Source organism: Pleurodeles waltl, chromosome 2_2 (genome assembly GCF_031143425.1).
Source record: "Pleurodeles waltl isolate 20211129_DDA chromosome 2_2, aPleWal1.hap1.20221129, whole genome shotgun sequence".
Classification (NCBI taxonomy): Eukaryota; Metazoa; Chordata; class Amphibia; order Caudata; family Salamandridae; genus Pleurodeles; species Pleurodeles waltl.
The window spans coordinates 590,637,299-590,662,401 of record NC_090439.1 but is presented as its reverse complement, the minus strand read 5'-3'; the positions used below and the strand labels follow the sequence as shown (position 1 = coordinate 590,662,401).

General features: G+C 45.1%; 1 protein-coding gene across 2 annotated transcripts in view; it reads left to right on the top strand.

The window, feature by feature from the left end:
• Nucleotides 1–25,103, top strand: part of PRKDC (protein kinase, DNA-activated, catalytic subunit) — a 2,139,921-nt gene that overhangs the window by 1,397,339 nt on the left and 717,479 nt on the right. For both annotated transcript variants that reach the window (XM_069220133.1, XM_069220131.1), the window contains exons 61-62: nucleotides 18,408–18,539; nucleotides 20,083–20,262. In XM_069220133.1, coding sequence (XP_069076234.1) covers nucleotides 18,408–18,539; nucleotides 20,083–20,262 — 312 coding nt within the window. The remainder of the gene's footprint in view (nucleotides 1–18,407; nucleotides 18,540–20,082; nucleotides 20,263–25,103) is intronic.

Genomic DNA, 25,103 nt, shown 5'->3' with positions numbered 1-25,103 from the left:
AGGGGAGTCACAATGGACCCATATCCCTTCACAAACCTCCTGTAGTATCCAGTCAAGCCAAGGAATGCCCTGACTTGAGGCTGGGTTTTTAGAGCTTCCCAGTCTAGAATTGTCTGGATCTTGGGCTGTAAAGGTTGCACTTGGCCCTCATCTGTAAGGTGACCCAAGTATACAACTGTGCCCTGTACTAGTTGGCACGTAGATGCTTTGATAGAGAGGCCTGATGTTTGCAAGGCCTACAAAACCTTCCCCAGGTGAAACAAGGTGATCCTGCCAGCTGGAGTTAAAGTCAGCAATATAATCTAGGTATGCTGCAACTTGATTCATCAACCTTGGGAAGGTGGCAGGGGCATCCTTTAAGCCAAATGGCATAACAGTAAACTGATAATGCCTATCAGGTGTAGGGAATGCTGTATTTTCTTTGGCTTCAGGTGCCATCCTTATTTTCCAGTACCCTGCAGTTAAGTCAAAGGTAATCAGAATTTTTACTACACCTAACTTCTCAAACAATTCATCTGCTCTCGGTATGGATGTGCATCTCTCTTAGGGACAGAGTTGAGTCCTCTGTAGTCCACACAGAACCTGATTTCTCTCTTGCCATCTTTGGTATGAGGTTTCAGGACTAAGACCACTGGGCTAGCCCAAGAACTGTCAGAGTGCTCTATTATCCCTAACTCCCGCATCTTGAGGACTTTCAGTTTGATGCTCTCTTTGACTTGGTCAGACTGTCTGTAAATTTTGTTTTTGGAAGGTAGACTGTCTCTTGTGTCCACATCATGGGTATATAGGTGAGTCTGACCAGGAGTCAGTGAGAAGAGCTCAGCATACTGCTATATGACTTGCCTGCAGTCAGCTTGCTGTTGGGCAGAGAGGGTATCTGAATAGACAACTCCATCCATTGACCCATCTTTAGAGTCATTTGAGGGGGGGATCCGGGAGAGGTTCACTCTCTGCTTCCTGAACCTCATCAGTAACCATCACCATGGTTATGTCTGCCCTGTCATTAAGGAGTTTCAGGCAGTTAACATGGATCACCCTCTTGGATGTCCTTCTAGAGCCCAGGTCCACTAAGTAAGTGACCTGACTCTTCCTTTCCAGGACTGTTGGCTGGCCTCAAGATTGTTGGATGCCTTTCCATGTACTTGGCCACCCTGGAGCAGAGATCAAGCACATAGTCCACCAAATCTTGTTTAGGCTCATGGAGAGCTCTCTCCCAGCCTTCTTTAACAAGTGCAAGTGGTCCCCTTACAGAATGGCCAAACAGAAGCTCAAACCGAGAAAACCCTACTCCCTTCTGTGGCACCTCTCTGTAGGCGAAAAGCAGGCATGGCAGGAGGACATCCCAACTCCTTTTGAGTTTTTCACGGAGCCCAATGATAATGCCTTCAGTGTCTTGTTGAATCTCTCAACAAGTCTGTTGGTTTGTGGATGGTATGGTGTGGTGAATTTATAAGTCACTTTCATTCCACATGTGGTTTAGGTAAGCTGACATGAAGTTTGTACCTCTGTCAGAAACCACCTCCTTAGGAAACCCCTTTCTGGGAAAATTATCAATTAGGGATTTGGCTACTACAGGGGCAGTAGTTTGCCTAAGGGGAATTACTTCAGGGCATATGGTAGCATAATCCACTACCACCAGTATGTACTGATTCCCTGAGGTTGTGGGTGGTTCAAGTATACCCAGAATGTCCACACCAACCCTCTCAAAGGGTACCCCCACCACTGGAAGTGGAATGAGGGGGTCATTTGGGTGACCACCTGTCTTGCCAGTGGCTTGACAGGTGACACAGGAGCTACAAAACTCCCTTACTTTCGGGGATATGTTGGGCCAATAAAAATGGTTCACACGTCTGCTCCATGTTTTGGTTTGTCCCAAATGGCCAGCTAGGGGGATGCCATGGGCCAAAGTGAGGATAAACCATCTAAAATCTGAGGCAGTACCACTCTCCTAGTGGCACCAGGCTTGGGGTCACTGGCCTCAGGGTAAAGGAGTCCATCCTCCCAATGGACCCTGTGGGAGCCGCTGACATCTCCCTTCACCTGTTGAGCAGCTCGCTGTCTCAGACCTTCAAGAGTGGGACAAGTCTTTTGTCCCTGGCACAGCTGTTCCCTTGAGGGCCCCCCTGGTCCCAAGAGCTCTACCTGGTAAGGATCCAGCTCTATGGACTCAATCACCCTCAGGGGATAAGAGATATTCCTGAGAAGATAGGTCTTATTTCTTTTGCTGTACAGAGGCTGGTCCCCCAGTCCTTTTACCTTTTCTCTTGGAAGGTTGGGCCATTATTCCAGGCTCCAACACTTCTTTTTCATCGTGTGCTCTGCTCTGGTTTTCACACACACCAGTTCAGGGATTCCCATCATGTCTGCATGGGTTTTTAGCTCTACCTCATCCCATGCTGATCATTCCCTAGCAAACATTCTATTGGGATTGCAGAAGAGACCTCTACTTGTTTCAGGCCAGTAACCCATCCCCATTCTAAAGTCAGCATAGCCATGGGTTGTACCTTAGTTACATTGTCAGCATTGGTGACTGGGTAACTTTGTCCAGCCAAATACTGTCCTGGGAAACCAGTTTCTCTGTCACCATGGTGACTCTGGCACCTGTATCCCTCAGTTATTCTACCTTGGTCCCATTGATTAAGAGCTGATGTATTTTTGCATGTTAGGCGGCCAGGCAGCCAGTGTGGCTATATCCACCCCACCCTCAGAGACTAGAGTGGCTTCAGTGTGAACCCTGATTTGCTCTGGGCACACTGTTGATCCCACCTGGAGACTGGCTATTCGAGTACTGGAATAGTGCTAGTGGAATTGTTCTTGGGACAGGCCATATCTCCAGTTTGGTGTCCATGCTGTTTACAATTGTGACACCAGGCCTTCTTAGGATCAAAGTTCTTACCCTTGTAACCATTTGTGGACTGTGAAGAGGCTCATGGCCCACCCTCTTGAGCAGGTGTTTGGGGCCCTTGAGAAGACTGTTTTTGTCCTTAGGTGTTTCACCATCCTTCCCCTGGTGAGGCTTTGTGACCCCTTTCTTTTGGTCCCCCTCTGTGGAAGTCTTGGTCACCCTAGTCTTGACCCAATGGTCTGCCTTCTTTCCCAGTTCTTGGGGAGAAATTGGGCCTAGGCCTACCAGATGTTGATGCAACTTATATTTGAAGCAGTTACTTACCAGGTGTGCCTTCATAAACAAATGATAAAGCCCATCATAGTCATGTGCTCCACTGCCAGTTATCCAACTATTTAGTGTTTCCAGTGAGTAGTCAGCAAAATCAACCCAGGTCTGGCTCGAGGTTTATTTTGTGAGCCCCCTTGAACCTAATCCTATACTCCTCAGTGGAGAATCAAAAGCCCTCAATCAGGGTAGCCTCCATGTGGTCATAGGACTCTGCATGTTTACCAGAGAGTGTGAGGAGTCTATCCCGACACTTACCAGTCAACAGTTCCCAAAAGAGAGCTCCCCAGTGAGATCTGTTTAACTTTCTGGTTGCACAAGCTTTCTCAAAAGCTGTAAACCACTTGGTGATATGATCATCCTCTTCATATTTTGAGACAGTCTCTTTAGGGATTTTTAGGATGTCAGTATTCTCTCTCACCCTATTTATTTTGCTGCCACCATTAATGGGTGGTAAGCCCATTTTTGCTCTCTCCCTTTATATAGCCAGGAGTTGCTGCTCTAAAGCTAACCTTTTGGCCATCCCTGCTAAAAGGATTCTCCCAATGTTTCCGGAGGAGCTGGACTCCTTTGTTAATGATCCAGATCCAGTGAGTTCTATCCTTGGAGACAGAGGTCTGGGGACCATGGTCTCCCTAGTTAGGTGAGGAGGGGGGAGGTCATCCTCCTCATCTCTAACATCTTCCCTGTCTGAGTGGAGTTCTTCCTCCTCAGCAGGGTGGTCCCTGGTGTACTCTGCTAAGAGATCCTGGAGCTTGACCTTGGTGGGGTTGCAACCTGTTCTAATCTTCTTCAGCTTACAGAGGGACTTTAACTCTGCCATCCACAGATGGAGGTAAGGGGTGAGGTTGAGTTCTACAACCACGTCCCCTGAGATGCTCATTATGTTAATAAAAGTTGGGATTACTTTTTAGAAACTAAAAACTACTTCTAGCAGCTAAATTCTAACTCGAAAATGACTTTAAAAAGAGATGCTAAGGGGACTTAACCAGGGCCCTAGCAGGACTTTTAAAAATTTAGAAAACATAGTCAAAATCAAAAATCAGTTTTCTAAAGGGAACTTTGAAATTTAGTCGTGTGATCAGGTATTGGCTGGGTAGTCCAGCAAATGCAAAGTCATGGACCCCACCGCTGATCCACCAATGTAGGAAGGTGGCTCTTTATATTCTCTATCAAAATGAGATATAGTGTGCACAGAGTGCAGAGGTTCCCCTGAGGCTAAAGTAGATAATACTAATGCTCTCTTTTGTGGTAGTGTGGTCTGGCAGTTAGGCTTATCAGAGGGTAGTGCAGAGCATTTTTGTACACACACAGACAATAGAAGAAGCACACACTCATTGACTTAACTCCAGACCAATGTTTTTTTATATCACAAAAATATATTTTCTTTATATTTAGAACCACAAGATTCAGGTTGCCGGTAAGTACTTGAAAAATGTAGTATTTCACACAGGTATCAACAGTTCTTTGTTTGAAATAGATAAGTAATACAGTTTTTGAATTATTGGCAATAATCTGCTTTAAAAATTTGCACTTTTGAGGAAGAAATGTTAGATCGTTTTACAGGTAAGTACAACAATTACAGTTCCAGTCTCCAGGTTTTAGGAAGTCCACTGGTTGGGGTTCAAGTTGACCCCAAACACCCACAACAGCAACACGGGGCCGGCCGGGTGCAGAGGTGAGCTATTTTATTGTAGGCTCCTATGGAGACGGGGTGCTCGTAATCAGGTCTGCCTGCAGGTAAGTACCACGGCTCGGAGGGCAGACCAGGGGGGATTAGAAGACCTCTGAAGGGGCCACAAGTAGGCCTCAAACACACACCATCAGCGGTACAGGAACGGCTGGGTGCAGGTTGCAAACAGGACGTCAGGTTTTCAATGCTGGTCTATGAGGAGACCCCGGGGGTCACTCAGAGGCTGCAGGCGAGGTCCAGGTGGGGTCTCTTGGGCACACCACCTGTCGGACAGGGAGAAGTGCCACCTACTGGACGTTGCGGCACTGCGGGTCGGTTTCTCCAAGGCCTGGGGGCTGTGGGTGGATTGTGTTCCTAGGTGTCGGATATTTTTGTCCTGAGCTTCACTGGCAGTGGGTCCTCGGGATTTCCTCGGCAGGCGGCGGCGTGGAGGGGTGAAGATGTCAACCCAGGGTGGGCACTTGCTCGCAATCTCCTGGGGACCCTCTCTTGCTGGATGGACCACCTGGATATGGGCCGTGAGCGTCGGGTGCACAGGGGTCAAGTATTGCGGATCCAGAGTGAGGTGGAAATCATTGGTTGTAGGTTTTCTTAGACAGAGCCGCTGTCCGCAAAAGTTCTTGGTCCTTTTGGGTGCTGGGCAGTCCTCTGGAGTTGCCAGAGATCGCTGGTTCTGCTGGACGCGTCGCTGTTTTTTGAAGCAGGAAACAGGCCGGTAGGGCTGGGGCCAAAGCAGTTGTCGTCTTCTTTCTCTGCTGGGTGTTTCAGCTAAGCAGTCCTTCTTCTTCTTGTAGGTCGCCAGGAATCTTGTGAGCTGGGTTCAGGGAGGCCCTTAAATCCTAGATTTAAGGGCGTTTTAGGGGTCTGAGGGCAGTAGCCTATGGCTACTGTCCCTGAGGGTGGCTACACCCTCCTTGCGACCAGTCCCTTTGGGGAGGGGTCACAAGCCTAATCTTATTGGTCCCTGTCCTCCAACCCTAGGTGAAGGATTCTGAAGGGAGGTGGTCACCTCAGCTCTGGACACCTTAGGGGTTGGCCCGGGCTGGGGTGGTCACTCCTCCCTGTTTTCCCTAATTGTTTCACCAGACTTGCCGCCAAAAGTGGGTCATTGTCTGGGGGGGGGCATCTTCACTAACTGGAGTGCCCTGGGGTACGGTAATCTGAGACTTGAGTTTCTGAGGCTCACCCCCAGGTGTTACCGTTCCTGTAGGGGGGAGGTGTGTGGGAGGTGTGAAGCACCTCCACCCAGGACAGGCTTTGTTTCTGACCACAGAGTGCACAAAGTCACTCATCCCAGGTGGTCAGAAACTTGTCTGAAAGTGTCAGGCTTGCACAGACTGGTCAGTCCTACACTAGCAGTTTGGTTAACATAAAGGGGGGAATCTCTAAAATGCCCTCTGTGTGCATTTTCCAATAAATACCACACTGGCATCAGTGTGGGTTTCTTGTGCTGAGAAGTTTGATACCAAACTTCCCAGTATTCAGTGAAGCCGTTATGGAGCTGTGGAGTTCATAGTGACAAACTCCCAGACCATATACCCAATATGTCTACACTGCACTTAAAATGTTTAAGAATGGACTTAGACACTGTATGGACATATTGCTCATCAGCTATGCCCTCACCTGTGGTATAGTGCACCCTGCCTTAGGGCTTTAAGGCCTGCAAGATGGGTGACTTACCTATGCCACAGGCCATTTTTTGTGGGCATGGCATCCTGAGAGGGGTGCCATGTCGACTTTGTCTTTTTCTCCTCACCAACTCACACAAGCTGCCAAGGCAGTATGTATGTGCTTGGTGAGGGGTTCCCCAGGGTGGCATAATACATGCTTCAGCCCGTAGAGACCTTCCCTGGCCTCAGGGCCCTTGGTCCCATGGGTACCTTTTACAAGGGACTTAACTGGGTACCAGGGTTGTGCCAATTGCGGAAACAAAGGTAAAGTTTTAGGGAAAGAACACTGGGGCTGGGGCCTGGTTAGCAGGATCCCAGCCCACTTTCAATCAAAGTTGGCATCAACACTAGGCAAAAAGTTGGGGGGGGTTAGTAACCATGCCAACAGTGGCACTTCCCTACAGTCCCTTTTAGATGCAAGTGGACTGAACACACAGATATAGATACTGATACGGTTCCCAGTGCAGCTCCTCCTGAGATGGCTTCTTTCCACACAGTTCTTAAGAAAGCTGCCATATTGTTGGAACTCCCTCGGTCATCAGTGAATTAAGCCAAACATCTTTATTGTTGTGCTACAGTCAGCAGCAGCTTCAAGTGCCCCTTTTGCCATTTAATGAAGCCCTTATCGAGACAGTCAGATATCCTTGGGCCAAACCATCCTCTAGCCTTGTGTTAGGGTGGACCAAGAGACGTACCTTGGGGGATTATTCTTTTCTTTCCATACACCTTTCACCTGATACTTTGTTTCCAGGCTTCGTCCACCCAGTGATTAATCCAGGTGCTTTCCCGACCCACCCACCCAATGGGGAATCTAAAAAACCTGAAGGTGTTGGAAAGAAGGTCTTTTCAGGGGGACCTTATGCTCCTTACATTCTGCATGTTTACCAGGACATTATACCAACTCTCCCTAGGACATGGCATCGTTGGTGGTCTCCAATCTGCTCAAATACATCAGGAGACATTTTACAGAGGTCATTTTGGATAAAAAAAGACACTTCTGATCATATTGTCAAGACTGGCCTAGCTATAGCTGATTGCATAGGTGAACAATGAGTTCATCCATACTTCTGATGGCAGCAGGCCTGGCTACAATGGACTGGATTATCTTCATATGCCCAGAACACACTTATCTACTTGCCGTTTGAAGGAAAGAGATTCTATGATCAGTAGAGTTGCTGTCCTGCAGCCCTTGAAGGACAGTGGCGCAGACATAATCTCTAGGTTTATAGTAATCTTTTTTTTTTTGCTTGTATTATGGAGTCGAGGCCTTTACAGAGGCTTCCAGCATAATCAACATCAATCCTTCTTGACTGGTCAACAGCAGTAACAAAACCCTCTTTGTACAAAAATACAAAGATAGAGGTAAAGAATACAGTTAGCAGCTTCAGCCCCCTCCATCCTCCGCCTCTTTTTCCTCCAGCTCCACATGGAAAGCGGCAGTAAGTTGACTGAAAAGAGCACATTATTGGGCCACAGCAGAAAATTGGGCAGGGGTGCTATTCCCGGTACTTCCTCATTCCAAAGAAGGAAGGCGGTCTTTGTTCACTCCTAGAACTCAGGCTTCTTCAAAGTGTCTTTGGCCAATATTCTACAGTTTGTGCTATCATTGCCGAATGGGACAGCCCAGTGTCCCTGGTCAAGGGGTATCTGTTAGCTGTGTCTGACTTCTGACGTCTATGGATGTTGAGAATACTGGTCTTCCAACACCTCGACAACCGACTGTGGAAAGCAGATTAGCCCCAAACAGTCGTAAACCACGTCCAGACAATGGCCAACCTATTTGTTGAGCTTTTCCATCAACATGCCAAAGTTACATCTGACGCCTTCATAACAGCTCTCCTTCAATGAAGTTATTATGAACATTGTGCTCTTCTGAGCCTTTCAAATGCCTTAATGAGTTCAGGACACTTGAGCTATGATCCAGATGTTTCAATCCTTAATCTGGGTCTAACGGTTGTGACAGATGCATCGTTGCTGGACGACCATTATGGGATAACTGGTAGAGATCCTTACGGGCAACACTATTGAAATGTAGAACTGCAACAAACGGGGCTGAGTGGGGTCATTGGTTCTGGGACTGAAGGCTTTCGAGCTCCAGAAGTGGTTAAATGGCCAGAGCATCCCCATGGTCGCACAACACAAGGCAGGGTATTCAAACTCCAGGGTTGACTACTCATCAGACATTACATAGCAGATCACATATAGCGGCTGCACTCCAAGGTGGCACAGGGCATCTTCCAACAATTGGGAGAACCCATTGTCAATCATTTTGCCAGCATAGAAAACATGAAAATTCCACACTTTCGCATGTTTGGCTTCCCAAGTAATTTCATGCTATGAGGCGCCTTTTGCTTTGATTGAAACTCAGGAGTCTTATATGCTTTCATGTCTCTACCTTTTCTGCCTAGAATTCTCAGGATGATCAGGGTGGACTGGGCCCAATTCATCTTATTGGCTTTGGACTGAGCAAAGAAGGTGTGATACCCAGACCGCTAGTCACGAATATCTGTTCTCTGCTCCAGCCGTCCCTTCGGGAGAACATCTTGTCACAGCAGCAGGAAAGAGTTTTGCCTGCACTCAAACCTGAACAACCTACCGCTCTATGGATGGAGATTGAGTGATAGCTTTCGATTCTTCCCCCCTAGGAGTTAGTGTTATGTTGGCAGCTTGGAATCCCTCCACCCTGTTTACATGAGATGCTGGGAGAAGTTTGTTATATGATGCTCCTCCCGCAGCATTCAGCCTTTACTTGCACAGTTCATTTGTCTTTCATTAGCCCAGGGAGGCCTTGCTGTGGCGATGCTTAAGGGTTACTTATCGGTCCTCTTCCTTTTTATGTCTACCTGATCAGCTATCGGCCTGTTGTAATGTGTTTCTTTAAAGGACTGATTCTTCTGTTCTTGGCAACACCTTTTGTGATGCCTCATTGAGACCTTCATTTGAGTCTCACTTATATCATGTGTGACTCCTTTCAACCAGTGCACAGCTGTTCTCTCTCTGCCTTCTCACGCTAAAGACCATCTTCCTCATAGCAATCATGTCAGCTTGTTGCATGAGAGAGCTACAAGCACTGCCTGTCTTCCTAGATAAACTGGTACTCTGGATAAAAGCATTCATACCAAAGGTCGTCATGCTGTACCCTGATGGGTAGTCTAATGCCATGGCAGCTTTCTTTGCCCAATCTCATCCATTTAAGAGGAAGAGAGACTCTAGAGCCCTAAGCTTCTACATTGATCGCACCAAGGAACATCAGGTGGACTCACCCCTTATTTCCACTCTTTCACTCCTGAAAAAGAGCAAATGCTTAAACAAGTCTCTTGGTCTTGCTCCCAATGTTCTTTTTAAGCATATTCAGACTCTCATATCTGGGGAACCTGAATTTCTGAGTCCCCCAGCAACACCACAGCAAATTATGTTCTGCAAAGCTATGCTGAGTCTTTTCATCTTGAGGCCAGCTTTTTCTGATGTGCCTCCGGGCTACAAAGAACCTCAAGGACCTCCACTTGGAACTCTGGTGGCAGGTCCCCCCTGGTGTCAGCTAGACCCTCTCGACCCATTACGGGCCCTGCACCAGCTTTGGCATGGATGTCTATCTTGGTGTCACAATCCCCTCCAGACCCAGGGGCATCTGCCCTGGACAACGAAGCACAACCAGTAGTGCTCTTACTCTCTGAGCTAACCCCACTCTGACCGAGGCCATGCCCTTATCACACTAGGCTGCGGCCTTCTGGCAAACCAACAGACTCTGATACGTTTCCCTTGCCCCAAGGAGAAGGGCCCAGATCATCCACAATCAGTTTTACAAAGAATCTGAATCTGAAAATGTCTGTTATGATGAAAGGGACAAATGTGCTCTCTCTGTACTGAGGACAACTGGTAAGATGAGCAGCAAAATGTAAGTGAACTGGATACTTCCAGAGAAACTTGACTGGTCTCTCTATGTGGGCCAGCTACTAAAGAGAGTGCTTGCCTAACCGTTGTGATACAGAAGACTGAGGTTTGTGACCTCCAGTTACCCACTATGGAGGTTAAACTTAATGTTCATACAAAGTCCTCCAGCACAGACAAACTTATACTGAGCCCCTGCTTCCTTTAATTGAGGCCCTTACAGACACCCTTCTTGGAGCATGGGCAGCGCCACATTCCGTGTCACCGGTAAATAGGTGGATAGTGTGGTGCCACTGCCCTGCGTGATCTAACCTACTCAACTTAATATTTGATTCTAGAGGTGCAGGCATCCATGAGGAAGGTCAACTTCAATGCTTTCCTGTAGGAAAGTACCCTCTTTCTTGGCATGGATACCCCCTTTTTCTGCCTAATTCTGCCTAATGTCAGTGTGCTTGACTGTTCACTGGGATCCTGCTAACCAGGACCCCAGCGATTATGCTCTCTCTTCCAAAACTCTGTATTTCACCCACAATTGGCATACTGGTGCCCCCCTTATATGTCCCTAGTATATGGTACCTAGGTACCCAGGGGATTGGGGTGCCAGGGGATCCCTATGGGCTGCAGCAAATATTTTGCCACCCATAGGGAGCCCATGCAAAGGCTTTTGCAGGACTGCCGTTGCAGCCTGTGTAAAATGGTGCAAGCACCGTTTCACTGCAATTTTCACTGCACCAGGTCACTTATACGTCACCCCTATAGCAGGCCCTCCAGCACTGAGGGCAGGGTGCAAAGTACCTGTGTGTGAGGGCAGTCCTGCACTAGCAGAGGTGCCCCCACAAACTCCAGGACCAGGACTTCGTGAGTGCAGGGACGCATTTTACACGTGTACTGGACATAGGTCACTACCCATGTCCAGCTACATAATGGTAACTCCGAACATAGGCATGTTTGGTATGAAGCTTGTTGGAATCATAACCCAAGGCTTTTGCTAGCATTGGTTGTATGATTCCATGCACTCTGGGGGCTCCATAGAGGAGACCAGCATTGCCATTTCAGCCTTCTGAGGTTTTCCAGGGAGCCCCAGCTGCTGCCACCTCACAGACCAGTATCTGCCCTCCTGTTTTTTTTTTTTTTTTAAAAGCTCAAGCCCAGGAATGCAGAACAAAGGATTTCTGGATTTCTTTGGAAATAGGTGTTACAGGTTGGGAGGGGTAGCCTCCCCAAGCCACTGGAAATTCTTTGAAGGGCACATTTGGTGCCCTCCTTGCATAAACATTCAACACTGGTTCAGGGACCCCCCCCCCCAGTCCCTGCACATGCATGAAACTTGACAAAGGAAATGGGAGTGACCACTCCCTGTCGATTACCATTCCAGGGGTGGTGCTCGCAGCTCCTCCAGAGGGACCCTGGATTTTGCCATCTTGGATTCAAGGTTGGCCTGGAACTCTGGGAACATCTGAGTGGCCAGTACCAGCAGGTTACGTCACAGCCCTCATCTGATAGGTGCTTACCTTGTTAGCTGACCAATCCCCCTTCCAGTGCTTTTTAGGGTCTCTCCTTTGGGTTCTTCCTCAGATTCGGAATGCAAGACTCCATCAGGAATCCTCTGCATTTCCACTTAGACTTCTCATTGAAGAAACTGCATCTGGACCCTCCAGGAACCTACAAGCTGCAATAGAGAAGCAAGACGCCTCCTGCAACAGTGTATCTCTGGCTCCTGCCAGCAACTACAACAGTTTCCCAGTCGTGCATCCTCCGAGGACAGCCTGCACCAGAAGGAAAAGGAATCTCCCTTGGGGTGAAGGAGTCACTCCCCTGCTTCAGCAGGCACCAACTGCGACGAATACCAGCTGCATGGATCCCTTCTCCTGCAGAGCTGCGTGGATCCTGCATCACAGGTGGTGGACTGAAGTGGTCCCGACGGTCCTCTCATCCAGCTGTCCCACTTTAGTGGAGGTAAGACCTTGCCTCCCCACGCAAGACAGTACCCCTGTGTGTCTTTTGCAGCTGCCAATGCTTGTTGGCATCCTTCCTCCAAGTCTTTCGTGTATCTTGTAGCTCTGGCCCCCAGCACTCTATCCTGTCACGCACAGCTTCCTGAATGGTTCTCCAGCAGCGTGGGAGCCTTTGTCGTAGTGCTGCGTGGGCCCATTCTGCAACTTCCTTGTCCCAGTGCTGTGGGACACCTGTGTGTGCTGCCTGGTCTTCTTTTGGCTCCCTGAGTTGCTGAGGGACCCCTCTGACTCCCTCTCCAGGGTAGAGTCCACCTCGTCCTTGGTCCTGGGCAGCACCATTTTTCGCTAACTGCAAGCTTTGCGTGTGCCAAGGTTTTTTGGCAGACTACGACGATGCAAACCCGATTGCAGTCCTCCATCTGGCATGGGAAATCACTTGCACCCTCCAGGAACCAGATTTGGTCGTCTTGGGTGCAGTGCTACCATTTCTTCTTCACCGGTGGTTCACCTTTTGCTCCTTCATCCAGTTAGCAGGGGATCCTTCTCTTCCTGGACTCTTCTGTGCTTGGTCCCCTTCTTCCACAGATCTTCTTGTCCAGGAGTCCACTGTTGGTGTCTTGCAATCTTTTTTGGGTTTTGCAATATTCTTCTGTTCTTCTTTCTGTGTGTTCTAGGAAACGTACTGTGATTTACTCCTGCTTTCCTGGTCACTGGGTGGGTTCTGGTGCTTACTAAGTACTCCCAACTCCCCTCTACACACTACACTTGCCTAGGTGGGAGATCGACTTTCACATACCACTTTCTTAGTATATGGTTTGTGCTTCCTCTAGGCCCATTTCAAACTATTGTGATTTTCACTAATTGCTCTGTTTGCTAACTGTTTTTATGCCTATTTCTGCATATTAGTGTATAAAATTTGTGTATTACTTACCTCCTAAGGGAGTTTAGTCTCTATGGTATTTTTGATATTTGTATCACCAAAATAAAGTATCTTTATTTTTGTAACACTGAGTGTTTTCTTTCATGTGTGAGACTACTGTGTGACTACAGTGGTATTGCATGAGCATTGCATGTCTCCTGGATAAGCCTTGGCGGCTCATCCACAGCTACCTCTAGAGAGCCTGTCTTCTAGACACTGCCTACACAACACTAATAAGGGATAACTGGACCTGGTATAAGGTGTAAGTACCATAGGTACCCACTACACAGCAGGCCAGCCTCCTACATTTCCCTACCACCCCATGGAACATAAAATCCAATCATTATGAAACTTATGGAAAACGCAAGTTCTCGACCACTGTTATGGCATTGCGGTCTGTCCAGGTTATTTTGTGTGGTGATTGGAACATAACCCGTGGCTGATCTGTACAGATCAGGTAGACCAGCTACATACCGGACTGCATACCGAAGACTGTTACTGGTTCTAATAGAAGAATGTACACTTAAAAACCTTCGAATACTCTTACACCCTAGCGATAGACTATACCATCATGTCATATGTACGTGGCACATGTACACACACTAACTTATATACTCTGTTTTTGAGGACGGCATCTCAGAAAATGTTGGCCTTCCATAATTGCTGGTCAGAGCATGAGTTTGTATTTTTAAACAAGTGCCAGAGTCTGGACCATTAAATGTATGTTTGAACAGTTCCCTGTATAAATTTTTAGTTTTTGGAGTGTATGTGAGTGCTCTGTTTTCAGAAGGCCTGTCTTTACACTACTTGCTTGGTGTTTTTGCAGGGGCGTGTGGGTGATTTACCTTTCCCTCATTGCTTGATGAAGATCCTAATTGAGGGTGATAGTGTTTTTGGTATTACTATTGAGTATCCGCCCTGCAAAAAGGAGCTCTGCCCACAAAGAGAAACAAGAGCTAGCGGTCTTTTTACCCAATAGCTCATGGTGGTAGCTTATGTGATGGGACTTCTGATTTGCTAGCTGTAAAATTAAGTACCTAGTATGACATTGCTTTTTTTTTTTTTGTCGGCCATGAACACCCCCTGTCTTTTTGAATTAGATGATTATACTGGCTAGTCCTCATGCAGTGATGGTCTGTGTTTGGGGCCTCAATTCACTTGTGAAAAGGAAAAAAATATTCAGGGGAGTGGGATACTGCTTTTTTTCTTTTTATTGTTTGGGCCTCACCCCACATGGCAGGTAAACCTGAGAGACTTCTAGATCAGCGAGAAAGGACTGGGATCTGAATTCTTAGTGGTCTCAGCACTAAGGGAACTATCCGATTCCTTCCAGGTTTGGAGGAGACTGCAAATGTGTGACAAAGCTTCACACCGGATGGATGGATGCTTCAAATTGTCCATTATGGATACAATGTACCTTTGCTGACCACCACTCCTTGTATGCTACATACACCACAGCAACTTCCAGAGGACCACTTGTCCATTCTGCAAAGGAAAGTTCAGGCTGTTTTGAGAAAGTGAGCTATCAAGACAATGTCTGAATCTGAAGTAGGGATTGAATGCTACTCCTGTCATTTTCCTGGTATAAAAGAAAGGCAGAGAACTTTGTCCTGTTTAAGAACTTCGTCTTCTGAGCTTCTTTCTCAAATTAGACAAATTCAAGATGCTCACCCTGCCCAAGTTCTGTCTGTCTTAGATCCAGTCGATTAGATGGTAAAGTTGGATTTGCGGAGCGCCTATATCCACATTCTGATCCTGCAGTCCCACAGATGTTACCTGTAGCTCCAAGTGGGCCATGGGCATTTTCAGTTCTCTGTGCTCCCTGTCGGCTTCACCAGTGCACCTATGGTGCTCACAAAAGTGATGGTAGTCCTATTCGTACATCTTCGAGGTTAGTAATACTAGTCTTGTCATGCCCTTGTTAACTGGCTGTTGACTGCAAGCTTGCCTCACTAAGTTGTGGACCCCCTTTACAGGACAGTGAAACATCCAGACATCTTTGGTTTTTTCGATCAATGTGCCAAAGTCACACCTGACTCCTTTTACGGAGGCTCACCTTCATCTGAGCCATCTAGATATGGTGGAGATTTGATCCTTTCCTTCATCTCAATTAGTCCAGGACATTTGGGCAAGGATCCTGATGTTTCAACCTTTGGCCTCAGTCTCAGTGAGAGTGGCTCTGAGACTTCTTGGCTTCCTGCATCCTGCTAGTCAACCACACCAGATGGCACATGTGAACTTTGCAGCGGGATCTGATTTCTCAGTGGGCTTAACACTAAGGGAACCTATCGGATTCCTTGTAGATGTTGGAGGATACTGCAAACAACCTTAATTGATCATTTCTAGACCTCAGCTGGACAAGTGGCAAACCCCTCTCCCTGCCCCAGACCCCAGCTGACAATTGTAATGGATGCATTGTTGCTGGGTTGAGGAGGCCACTTCTGAGAGGTTGAGATCAGAGGACTCTGGTCTCCATCAGAGGCCTGGGTCCACTTCATTCTGCGGAGATTGCGAACAATTAGTTTCACACCATAAGCCTTTCTACGTTCCATCTAGCTGGAGCTGGTGGAGGTCCCCTTGTTGTACTGCAACAAGCAGGGTGGTGTTGGCTCATGGGCCCTAATGCCCTCCTAAGGCTCGGTGTTGGATCATGGGCTCTATGTCAGGAGGATTCTGTAGCTGGCTGAGTCACAAGACATTTCCCTGGTCTTAAACCACATGGAAGCATCTTTATATCCCAGGATAGAGGGACTCAGATGCTGTTGCCTAGCACTTCACTAATGGTGATTACTTTCAGAGGTGGTGCAGGACATATGAAAGCAATGGTGTGAAACTATTGCTCGATCTTTATACCACATTTAAGAATGTGCAGTGTCCAAGCTTTTGTGTGTTGGGGTTCCCAAGCCATGTCTCCCTCTGAGAAAGATCCCTTCCGACTGGAATGGATTTCGGATCCCCTGTGTGCCTTCCAGCCTCTACCTCTCTTGCCCAGAGTTCTGAAAATGACCAAGAATGACTGGGCCCAAGTCATCTTAGTGGTCCTGCACTGGCCCAGGAAATTTTGGTACCCATAACTTCCGGCCATGAATATCTCCTCCGATCTGGCTGCTGCTTTAGGAAGATCTTCTATCCTAGCAACAAGGCAGTGTCCTGCATCCAGGCCTGTGCAGGCTACACCTCCATGTGGGGAGGTTAAGCGGCAATATCAGGTCTCCTTCGATTTTTCCTCCCAAAGTTGTTTATTTGATTCTGGCAACCATGTTTGCATACACGAAAGCAGTGTGTGCTGGTACAAGTTTGTGGTTTGGTGTGTCACCCGTTGGGTTGACCTGCTACAAGCTAAGCTATCTGAAGTGTTTGTTTTGCTGATGGCCCAGCCAGGACTTGTGATGAGTTTGTCAGCTCCTGGTTTTCTGAGGCTTGGTCAGCCTGCTTTATTTATATAACCATTTTATAGCACATTTTTCTGCTGAAGCCCCTTGTCATGCAGCAGCGGGACTTGAATTTGGTTCTTTTTTTTTTAATGTGTTACCCAATTGGGCCAATGTACAGCTGTCCACTAAGTTTCTTGACCCTAAATATTTTCTTTCTGGTTGCGATTACACCTGCTTGTCGCATGAGTGAACCTCAGGCCCTCTTTGCCCAGCTGCCTTTCACATAATTAATTCCAGGCAAGCTGTTGTTGAGAACTGAAGCTGCATTTCTACTAAAGATAGTAAGACATTTCTACATTGGGTAGGCTATAACTCTTCTGACTTTCTTTGCCCTGCATCACCCCTCAAAATAGGAGTAGAGACTCCATTGTTTGGACCCCAAGAGAGTTGTAAATTTCTACATCCATTGTACTAAGGACCTTCAAGTGGACAATCAACTCATTATAGGCTTCCCAGGAGTAAAGAAGGGCAAGACAGTGCAGAAAAGAACCATCTTTAGGTTAATAGCCCCCTGTATAAAAATCTTCCGCACATTTTCTGAGAAGCAGCCCCTTGAAGGATTGATGGCTCAATCCACTCGGGCCAAGGCTACTGTTACTGCTGTGGCATGCTGTTTGTGTGTCCTGGATATGTGTTGGACTGGTACGTGGGCATCAGTGCACATGTTCACAAAGCACATTTGCCTTGATAGTTAGGTCCGTCTTGATTGACATTCTGGCAGTTTGGTCCTGCATGACTTTTTGGTTTGAGCCCTTTTACAGACCCACCGCTGAGGGAGGTAATGCATTGGAATCTATTAACAAGGTGAGGAGTCTGCAATTAGAAGTATCCATTAGATGAACATGTTACGTAACCTCTTCTAGTGGATACTCTAGCTGAAGATTTTGCACGGACCCTCCAACCTCCCATTCTGTGGAATAGACACTTTTTGCATCTAAAACAACCCATCCTCGTGACCTCCTCATGGATCAAGCCAATTCGGGCATTGGCGTTTTTTGAGGATGTGGACAAGCCTTAGTAAGAAGCTGGCATCTGTTCACCTGGTTGGCATTTATGCAGCCCTGCTCATCACTTTGCAGCAGAACGGGTTTGGTGCAGAACCACACACCACCACCTGCCAGCGCACAGCAGTTGTGCTTTGGCGTTTCTGGATCCAGTCTGATGCCTGGGGTAGTAGTGACAAGGTGTGGAATATTAAATATAGTATGCACCAAAATGAGCATTACTGAAGGTGAGTAACTTGTTCACCTGGGCTAAGTTCCCACTAAGAAGGGAAGAGCTAAGAGATTAACAATATCAGTGGGCTAGGAAGTGCCCTTACACATTTCTGTCATATACTAAGAGTTCCTGGCGTTCTTTATTTTATATTTTATATTTCTGCAAAACATCTAAAAAATAAATATACAAAATCAAATTGTAGTCTGTAGAACCATACAGCACCATCTAGGCAGACCTTGTCCATCATAACTACAACTTCAGAGGCACTGATCTGTTTTTTACATAGGATGTCTGCCAAGCAGCCCTTATATTTTCTACAATACTGGTATTTTATTTGCTGTTTGTTATAGATATGTCAGTTGTGCAAAGAGTTCTAATCTTAAGTGTTCATCTTTAAAAGCCATAGGAACCTTAACATCCTGTATCAAAAACATTAAATGTTACTTTGTATCTTTTAGGAAATTACAGCTGAAATGAAGATTAAGCAGGATGCCCAGGTCACTCTTTACAGGCGCTATAGACATGGAGACCTGCCAGATATCCAGATTGAATATAGAAGTTTAATTGCCCCTCTTCAGGCTTTGGCACAGGTCTGTCTTTCTGTTCTGATACATACACATTGTTTTTAAATTTACACCATAAAAGGAAAAAGAGAGACTTTATTTACTCTCTCGATTCGTTACACATTTTGCCTTAAATTACAAGATGCAGCAAGTGTTTGGAGGATGTGATGCTTAAACTGATCTCAACCAATGGTAATTGCTCCGGGCTGAATCCCCTGCCTTCCTTTCAGCTCTGCTGTGCCATAAAAGCAAGGGTCCAACAATATACAAATAGATTTTGGCCATATCCCTAAAAGGGACAGTCCAGCCCATATTGCTAGTCTACATCCTCTATGAACTGGAACCAAGCAGCCCTAGGTGAGTTTCATCCCTGTTGGGACTCATCGTTGTGGGGTAAAGCAGAATCCCTATAGATCAGCGAACTTGAGACCCACATCAGGAACTACCTGCCCAAACCGAAAGACTATTGTTGCACTGAAGGTGATGGAAATGGTAATTATTCTGGGTATTATTGGCGCCAAAATGGAATTCATTTTCTGAAGGTTAAGTCTCAGGAAAAGGGAGAATCCTGGTATCATACATTTAGCAAATAACATTAAGGAAAAGACTTGAGACCATAATCTAATTTCTTATAATTAATTCCTCATCAGAATAATCATTACAGTAGGCATAACGGTCAGTTAATCAAGGGAACTGGCATAATCTAATCAGAAGCCAAGGTGAAAGCTAGCCGTCTCTAGGTGGCAGGCGGACTGCCCTAAGGTTTTATCATTCAAAGTCTAAAGCTAAGTTTGGTTGCATTTAAGCTCCAACCGTCAGTGCTCTAAAGCTAAAAGTAAAATGCATAAAAATCTCTTTTCTGGTTGTTCATCAAATAGCGCGTAATTTCCAATGTTTAACCATAGAAAACACTCTTATTTTCATAGCATGATGTTACGTAAATGAGCAGTACTGAAATGTTATTTGCATAGCAACCAAACTATTAATTTAACACATACTTCCATTTAATTTGTAGTGGGCAGTAGATCCACATGTTCTAATTGCACAAAGGAAATAAACACAAATTTGAAACTTCAGACAATAAGATTCTTCTGCAGTTTTCATAACAGCAGACACAACCTACCTTCCATGTTGCAAAATTATCTTCCTTAACTAAGAAAGCTAGAGGAATGTTACATTTAGAAGCAGAGAGAAAGACACAACAAACCACAGCTGAACTTAAGTGATTTTCTGAAACAGAGCAGAACAAAAGTATTAAGATGCAGAGCTTGTGGCCACAAATCAACAAGCAGTCTAGTCATGTTACCTAAGCCAACCCAAATTAGGCACAGTATTTTTATAATGAAATCTACTCCCACAGCATCATATAAGTAATTGTGATGTGGGGGCTTAGATTTGCAAAAGAATTATCATTATCTGCCCAGAGATCATACTACAACTCAGGCAATCTCCTTAGAAATGTTATGGTCTGAACCCATAGTAGCTAAACTGATGTCTTGCTAGAGACACACTGAAATTAAAACATATGCTTGGTAAGGAAACATATTACTTATAATGTCATATTTTACAGAGGGATTCAACACTAGCAAAGCAGCTCTTCAGCAACCTGTTTTCTGGAATCTTAAAAGAAATGGAACAATTGAGGAATCAGTCGGAAATGAAAGAAATCGCACAAATGTTGCTTGAAAATTTCAATCGCTTTTTAAGCATCAGTGTGACCTACTTTCCTCCCTTTGTAGCCTGCATTCAGGTAATGTTATCCTCATGAAGTAGGCTTATACTTTAATATTTTGGTCTTTGATGTATACATTTTAACACTGCATATATCTATATACATGTCCTGGACCTCACACCAGAGGATTACATCTCTTCTAAGCAAGCCCTGTCGTTTTTATTCTCCTGATGTCTCTTGTAAGCAACATACTGATTGAAAAGCATTCGAAAATAAGAGGTCCAGTACTTTGCGAATTTCTGTATTGTTTCAGCTGTACATCTAAATGGTAACTGCTGTTTTCTTTTTCCTCTTTTCCCTTTAAACTTATCTTTAAAAATGGTGATCATACTTTCAGATATCCTCATTTTATATTGAGACCTACTTCTATCCCATCATAAAGTGTTCCCCATTTATCACTTCATAAAAGGAAAGGTTTATCTGAGTGTGACTGAAGCCAGCTTGGTAGCAAACAGACATACAATTACATACTTGAGTAATTGATATCCTTGATTTAAGATTGACAGCTCATGGGACCCCTGTGATTTATAGATAATATGGTGAAGGGTTTGCAACATCACTCATTTAACTGTAACTTTGACTACCATTACTTTTGCTTCCATTGGTTCAGGATATGCTTTAGTTTAACTAAGCATCAAATATTGACAGAGGAGCAAGGAAGTAAAGATTAATATAAGTAGTGGTGATCAAAGTTAAATGCGCTGAGTGATAATGCACACACTTCCTCAGCATTTAAGCTTCAGGTGCTTCAAAGACAAGTGCTAAATGCAAGTGCATTTTCTCATGTCATCTGTCTTCATGGCACGCAGTATCCTGTATGCGAAGCACACTCCTGAAGGCCACCCCCAAAGGTCAATGCACTAAGGAATAGCAGAGTGGAGCTATAATATAATTTTGTCTCAGCCCCCTTTCTTCTGCATATGAAATGTCCTTCCTTTGCATGGTGCTCTGATGAGCCCTGTATGGGTGCATAGCACTTTATGGGCTTAGAAACATTAGAATGGCTCTGTCTTTTCCTGTGGTCTACTCTATAATTCTCAGCACAGTACTCCTTTTAGTATTATGCCTCTCAAAAGTTAAGAGACAGCTTAGTTTAAGTACCTAAGCTTGGATAGCAGATTGCAGTGAATGCACTGGTAAGACGTAGAAATTGATAATATTCAGGATATTCCAGAAGTTCCTCAATTACCCCTCTCAGGAAAAATAGTGCAAGCAGTTGCCATTTAAAATTCTGTAATTACTATCCTGTTTCCTCACATGGCCTTGTAACCATAGGTCCTATTGCAGATAGTCATATCAGCCCTGTAAATCTGTTAAGGACTGATCACACAGATAAACTGAACTGAACTGTATTGTACCCTTAAATGTATGTTTGTATAGACAGGGGACCATGATGTGCATTTTAAAGTGATGTCCCTATTGAAAGTGAGATACCTTTTCTCTCTCGAGTCATATGAGATTCCTGCAAATTTGTATATTGTAGGCTTTTGTAGGCAGGGGAAACCACATTTTTCTCCCACAACCCATCCTTTACAATGAATAACCTGCAAAGATGCACCCAACCCCTTGACCTGGTCAGGTAGGTGCCATAAAGGTTTCTTGGAATTAAACATGTCCTGTTTTCTTTCCCAGCCTTAGGAGTGCCTGATTATGAAAGATAATTTTCCTATATTGTACAGAAATGGAAAGCAGCTCATTGTCTGTGTTGACAAAACATGATTAGTAACCCCCACTTGCAGATTTTTCACCTGTGCTGGATCCATTTGCGGCAGACATTGCAAGGTGTCTATGAGCTGTTGTGACTGCAGTGTTGGCAAATGAACAGTCTGATAATATTGTGCAGGGACACTCCCTGACATTGTATGTAGAAATTCTGCTCACCGATGTAAAACCCATCATTTGAGTAATGCTCAGCTTCCTTGCTGTGGAGTAATATCTATTAAAAGGTGTGCTGACTGTTGCTATGCTATTGCCTTTACTCTCTTTCCAGGTGGGGGAAGAAGATGAGCATGATTATGTTCAAGTAACAGAGCTGTTTACCAAGCCCTGATCATATACTAAGAATTAACCCTCTAAAAATTGTGTTTGTGATATTTGTAGACAGCTCATGTTTGATGGACGATGCTGGAATTTTTAAGAGCTGCATATGCTGTTTTTACAAATGAAAAGATTAATGAGCCTTCTTCTTTAGCAAATGTATAATCCACTCAGACAGCTGAAATCATAAGTCTCACAAGAGCCTACTGTCAGGCTAACAATGTCACTGTAACCATTTTTACTGATTCAGGATCCTTTTTTTTGTTTTGAGTGGCCCATGATTTTGACAGGTCATAGTTGCAGAAGAGGGTTTGTGACGACTTCTGGTACCAATCCTCAATCTCCCCAGAGTGTTTGATTTGTTGCAAGGTCTGCAAATGTCATCCCAGATAATTGTTGCGAAGTGTGTAGCAGAGATGAAATTTCAAGAAAGCAATCATGTTGTAGATGATGTGGCTCGAAATCCTGCATTGAATGGCACCATGGGGCAATCCACTGTATTTGCTGAAGTGATAGTCCCCGATGTGTCTGCACAACATTTTGAGGTGTTCAGGAACAAACAGGAGATCGTAGAGTAGGAGGAAAAGTGTGAATGGGTAAAGGAGGGTTGCGGACACAATGAGGTTGGAAATGTAGATGGACACAATAGGAAGGGTTGTACTATCAAATGCATTATTGACAGATAGTACTAAGTTGGTCCATGACCCTACCAACTTAGGATGAGATATGATGACAGATAACCTCCAGGGGAAATAGTCAAATGAACATTTCTGGAAAGTTGCTCAAGATTACAGTTCATAGCGTGAATGTTTAGCATGTTATTTAAATAACATTGGAAAACGAACCAAAGTTACCATTAATCATTCACCTTTAGTGTATGAGACCTTTCTTGAGGCTGCAGTTTTATTTTATTGAACTGACCGTCCCCGACCTCCTGGTAATGATACCGCTATACGCTATGTTTTGGTGGGGGAATTGATATTTTAAATAAGGATGGAGACCTATATGTCGTACACTCCTGTTATGTTAACGAGACTGCTGGATTTTGGGCGGCACCACCATCAAGGGTGGGGTACTTAGTCTGATCCAACACTGTGAGAGCTGTCAGCCTAACCCTTTCCGGCTAGCTAGCAGCACCTTACAAGTACCAGAGGTAGAAGTGATTTGTGGCAACCTCTAGCATGTGGCGAAACAGATCTTACCCCTTTCTCTAAGTTATACAAGTCTCATACATGCAAGTACAAAACAGTACAAAACGGAAGCTGAATCTTGGTTCAATAGTTTTTATTGAAGCAACTGCGTTCTATGTAGAAAGGCATGAATTGCGATTATGCGTATAATGAAACAGTGTTATTATACCAGTGACCAAAAAGATGAAACACATGAAGAGTCCCCCCCATATTGTCATGGTAGTGTGCCTAATATTCCCACCTACACTACTAAGTTTCAACATGAGAGCAGGTAGCAGTGGTAGCCCTAATCCACCCGTCCGAGGAAGGCAGCCCAACCCCCTTACCTGTTTTCAGAGGTGAAGAAGAGGTCTATTAGTCTGCTGTGAGTCCTCCCACATAGACGAATACGAACCAAAAGGTTTCTGCAGAAACTACAACAACGTACAGCATGAGATGTGGGTAACATACCTGTTATTCTAAGAATTGCCCTGACGTGACAACACACATTTTTCTGTGTAGGGTAGACAAGGTTCCCTTTGGACCGGCAGTACCCAAAGGTTGTGCAAAGAAATGAATAACAGATTCTGCAAGGAAGGACAACTGATAAAAGGAATAAAAAACATCTCCACTAAAATGAAGCTTTGCTAAGATAATAAAAGCGAAATGTAACTGGTAAAAGGGCACAGGCCCAGAGCTAAATAATATGCCAGTGTAAAATAATAACCTCATGACATATCCAGTGTGCTGATGTACTGCAATGACTGTAAAAGTTGGTGCTCAGAGAACTGATCCCACAATATGGTAATCTGATGTATATGGAAATTGTTTAGGAGGGACATTTTTAAAAACAAGACCATGAGCCTGACAGCAAACAAACCTTTGACACAGTGTGCTCTATTTCTCACCAAGTTCAGCAACCTGACCCAGTCCCTGCATCCGCCATCTGCCATAGTTTGGAGCCTGGTACTGGGTCCTCTTGAAGAACCATGCGTGAAAAAGCACTCTGCAGCCCAGATGGAAAGGGACACTTTAAGTTCTACTGATCACAAACACTGATGTAACATGTGAAAGGATGTGTGCTTGGCTTCATACATCACACACAAATAAGGTAAAGGCACCAAAGGAGAGCAACAGAGACATACTGCCCACTGACAAAGACTGGCCTGGATTGGGTGAAAAGGAGTCCCAAAATATGTGAAGCCGTGAAGGGTAGCTGAATCACCTGAAGTTAATGGAGAGTAACATTGTAGTCTGACTAAAGGAGAGAAGATGATGGTCAAAGAACCGCAAATAGTTCTAGCGAATGATTATTCCAATAGGACATGGGAGGTCCTTCACCTCAGCAATCATAAGCATAATGGAGACTAACAAAAATAGATCTGCATGCACGCCAGAATAAATATCTAGAAATAACATACATTGCTCTGTTTCGGACTTATTATGCAGTCATGGACATTTCAAATTGTTGGTGTATACTTGTATGCCTTCATCATTGGTAGAAAGGGTTACATATTCACAGATACTTCTCTCTTTTGTTTAAATCGTTCACCATTTATCTTTCCGTACTGTCTTACTGGCAACTGGTGTTCACTTCAAGAGATGTAGAGTTTAGAAATGTAAGACAGAAAAGTAGAGAGTTTAAATTTACAA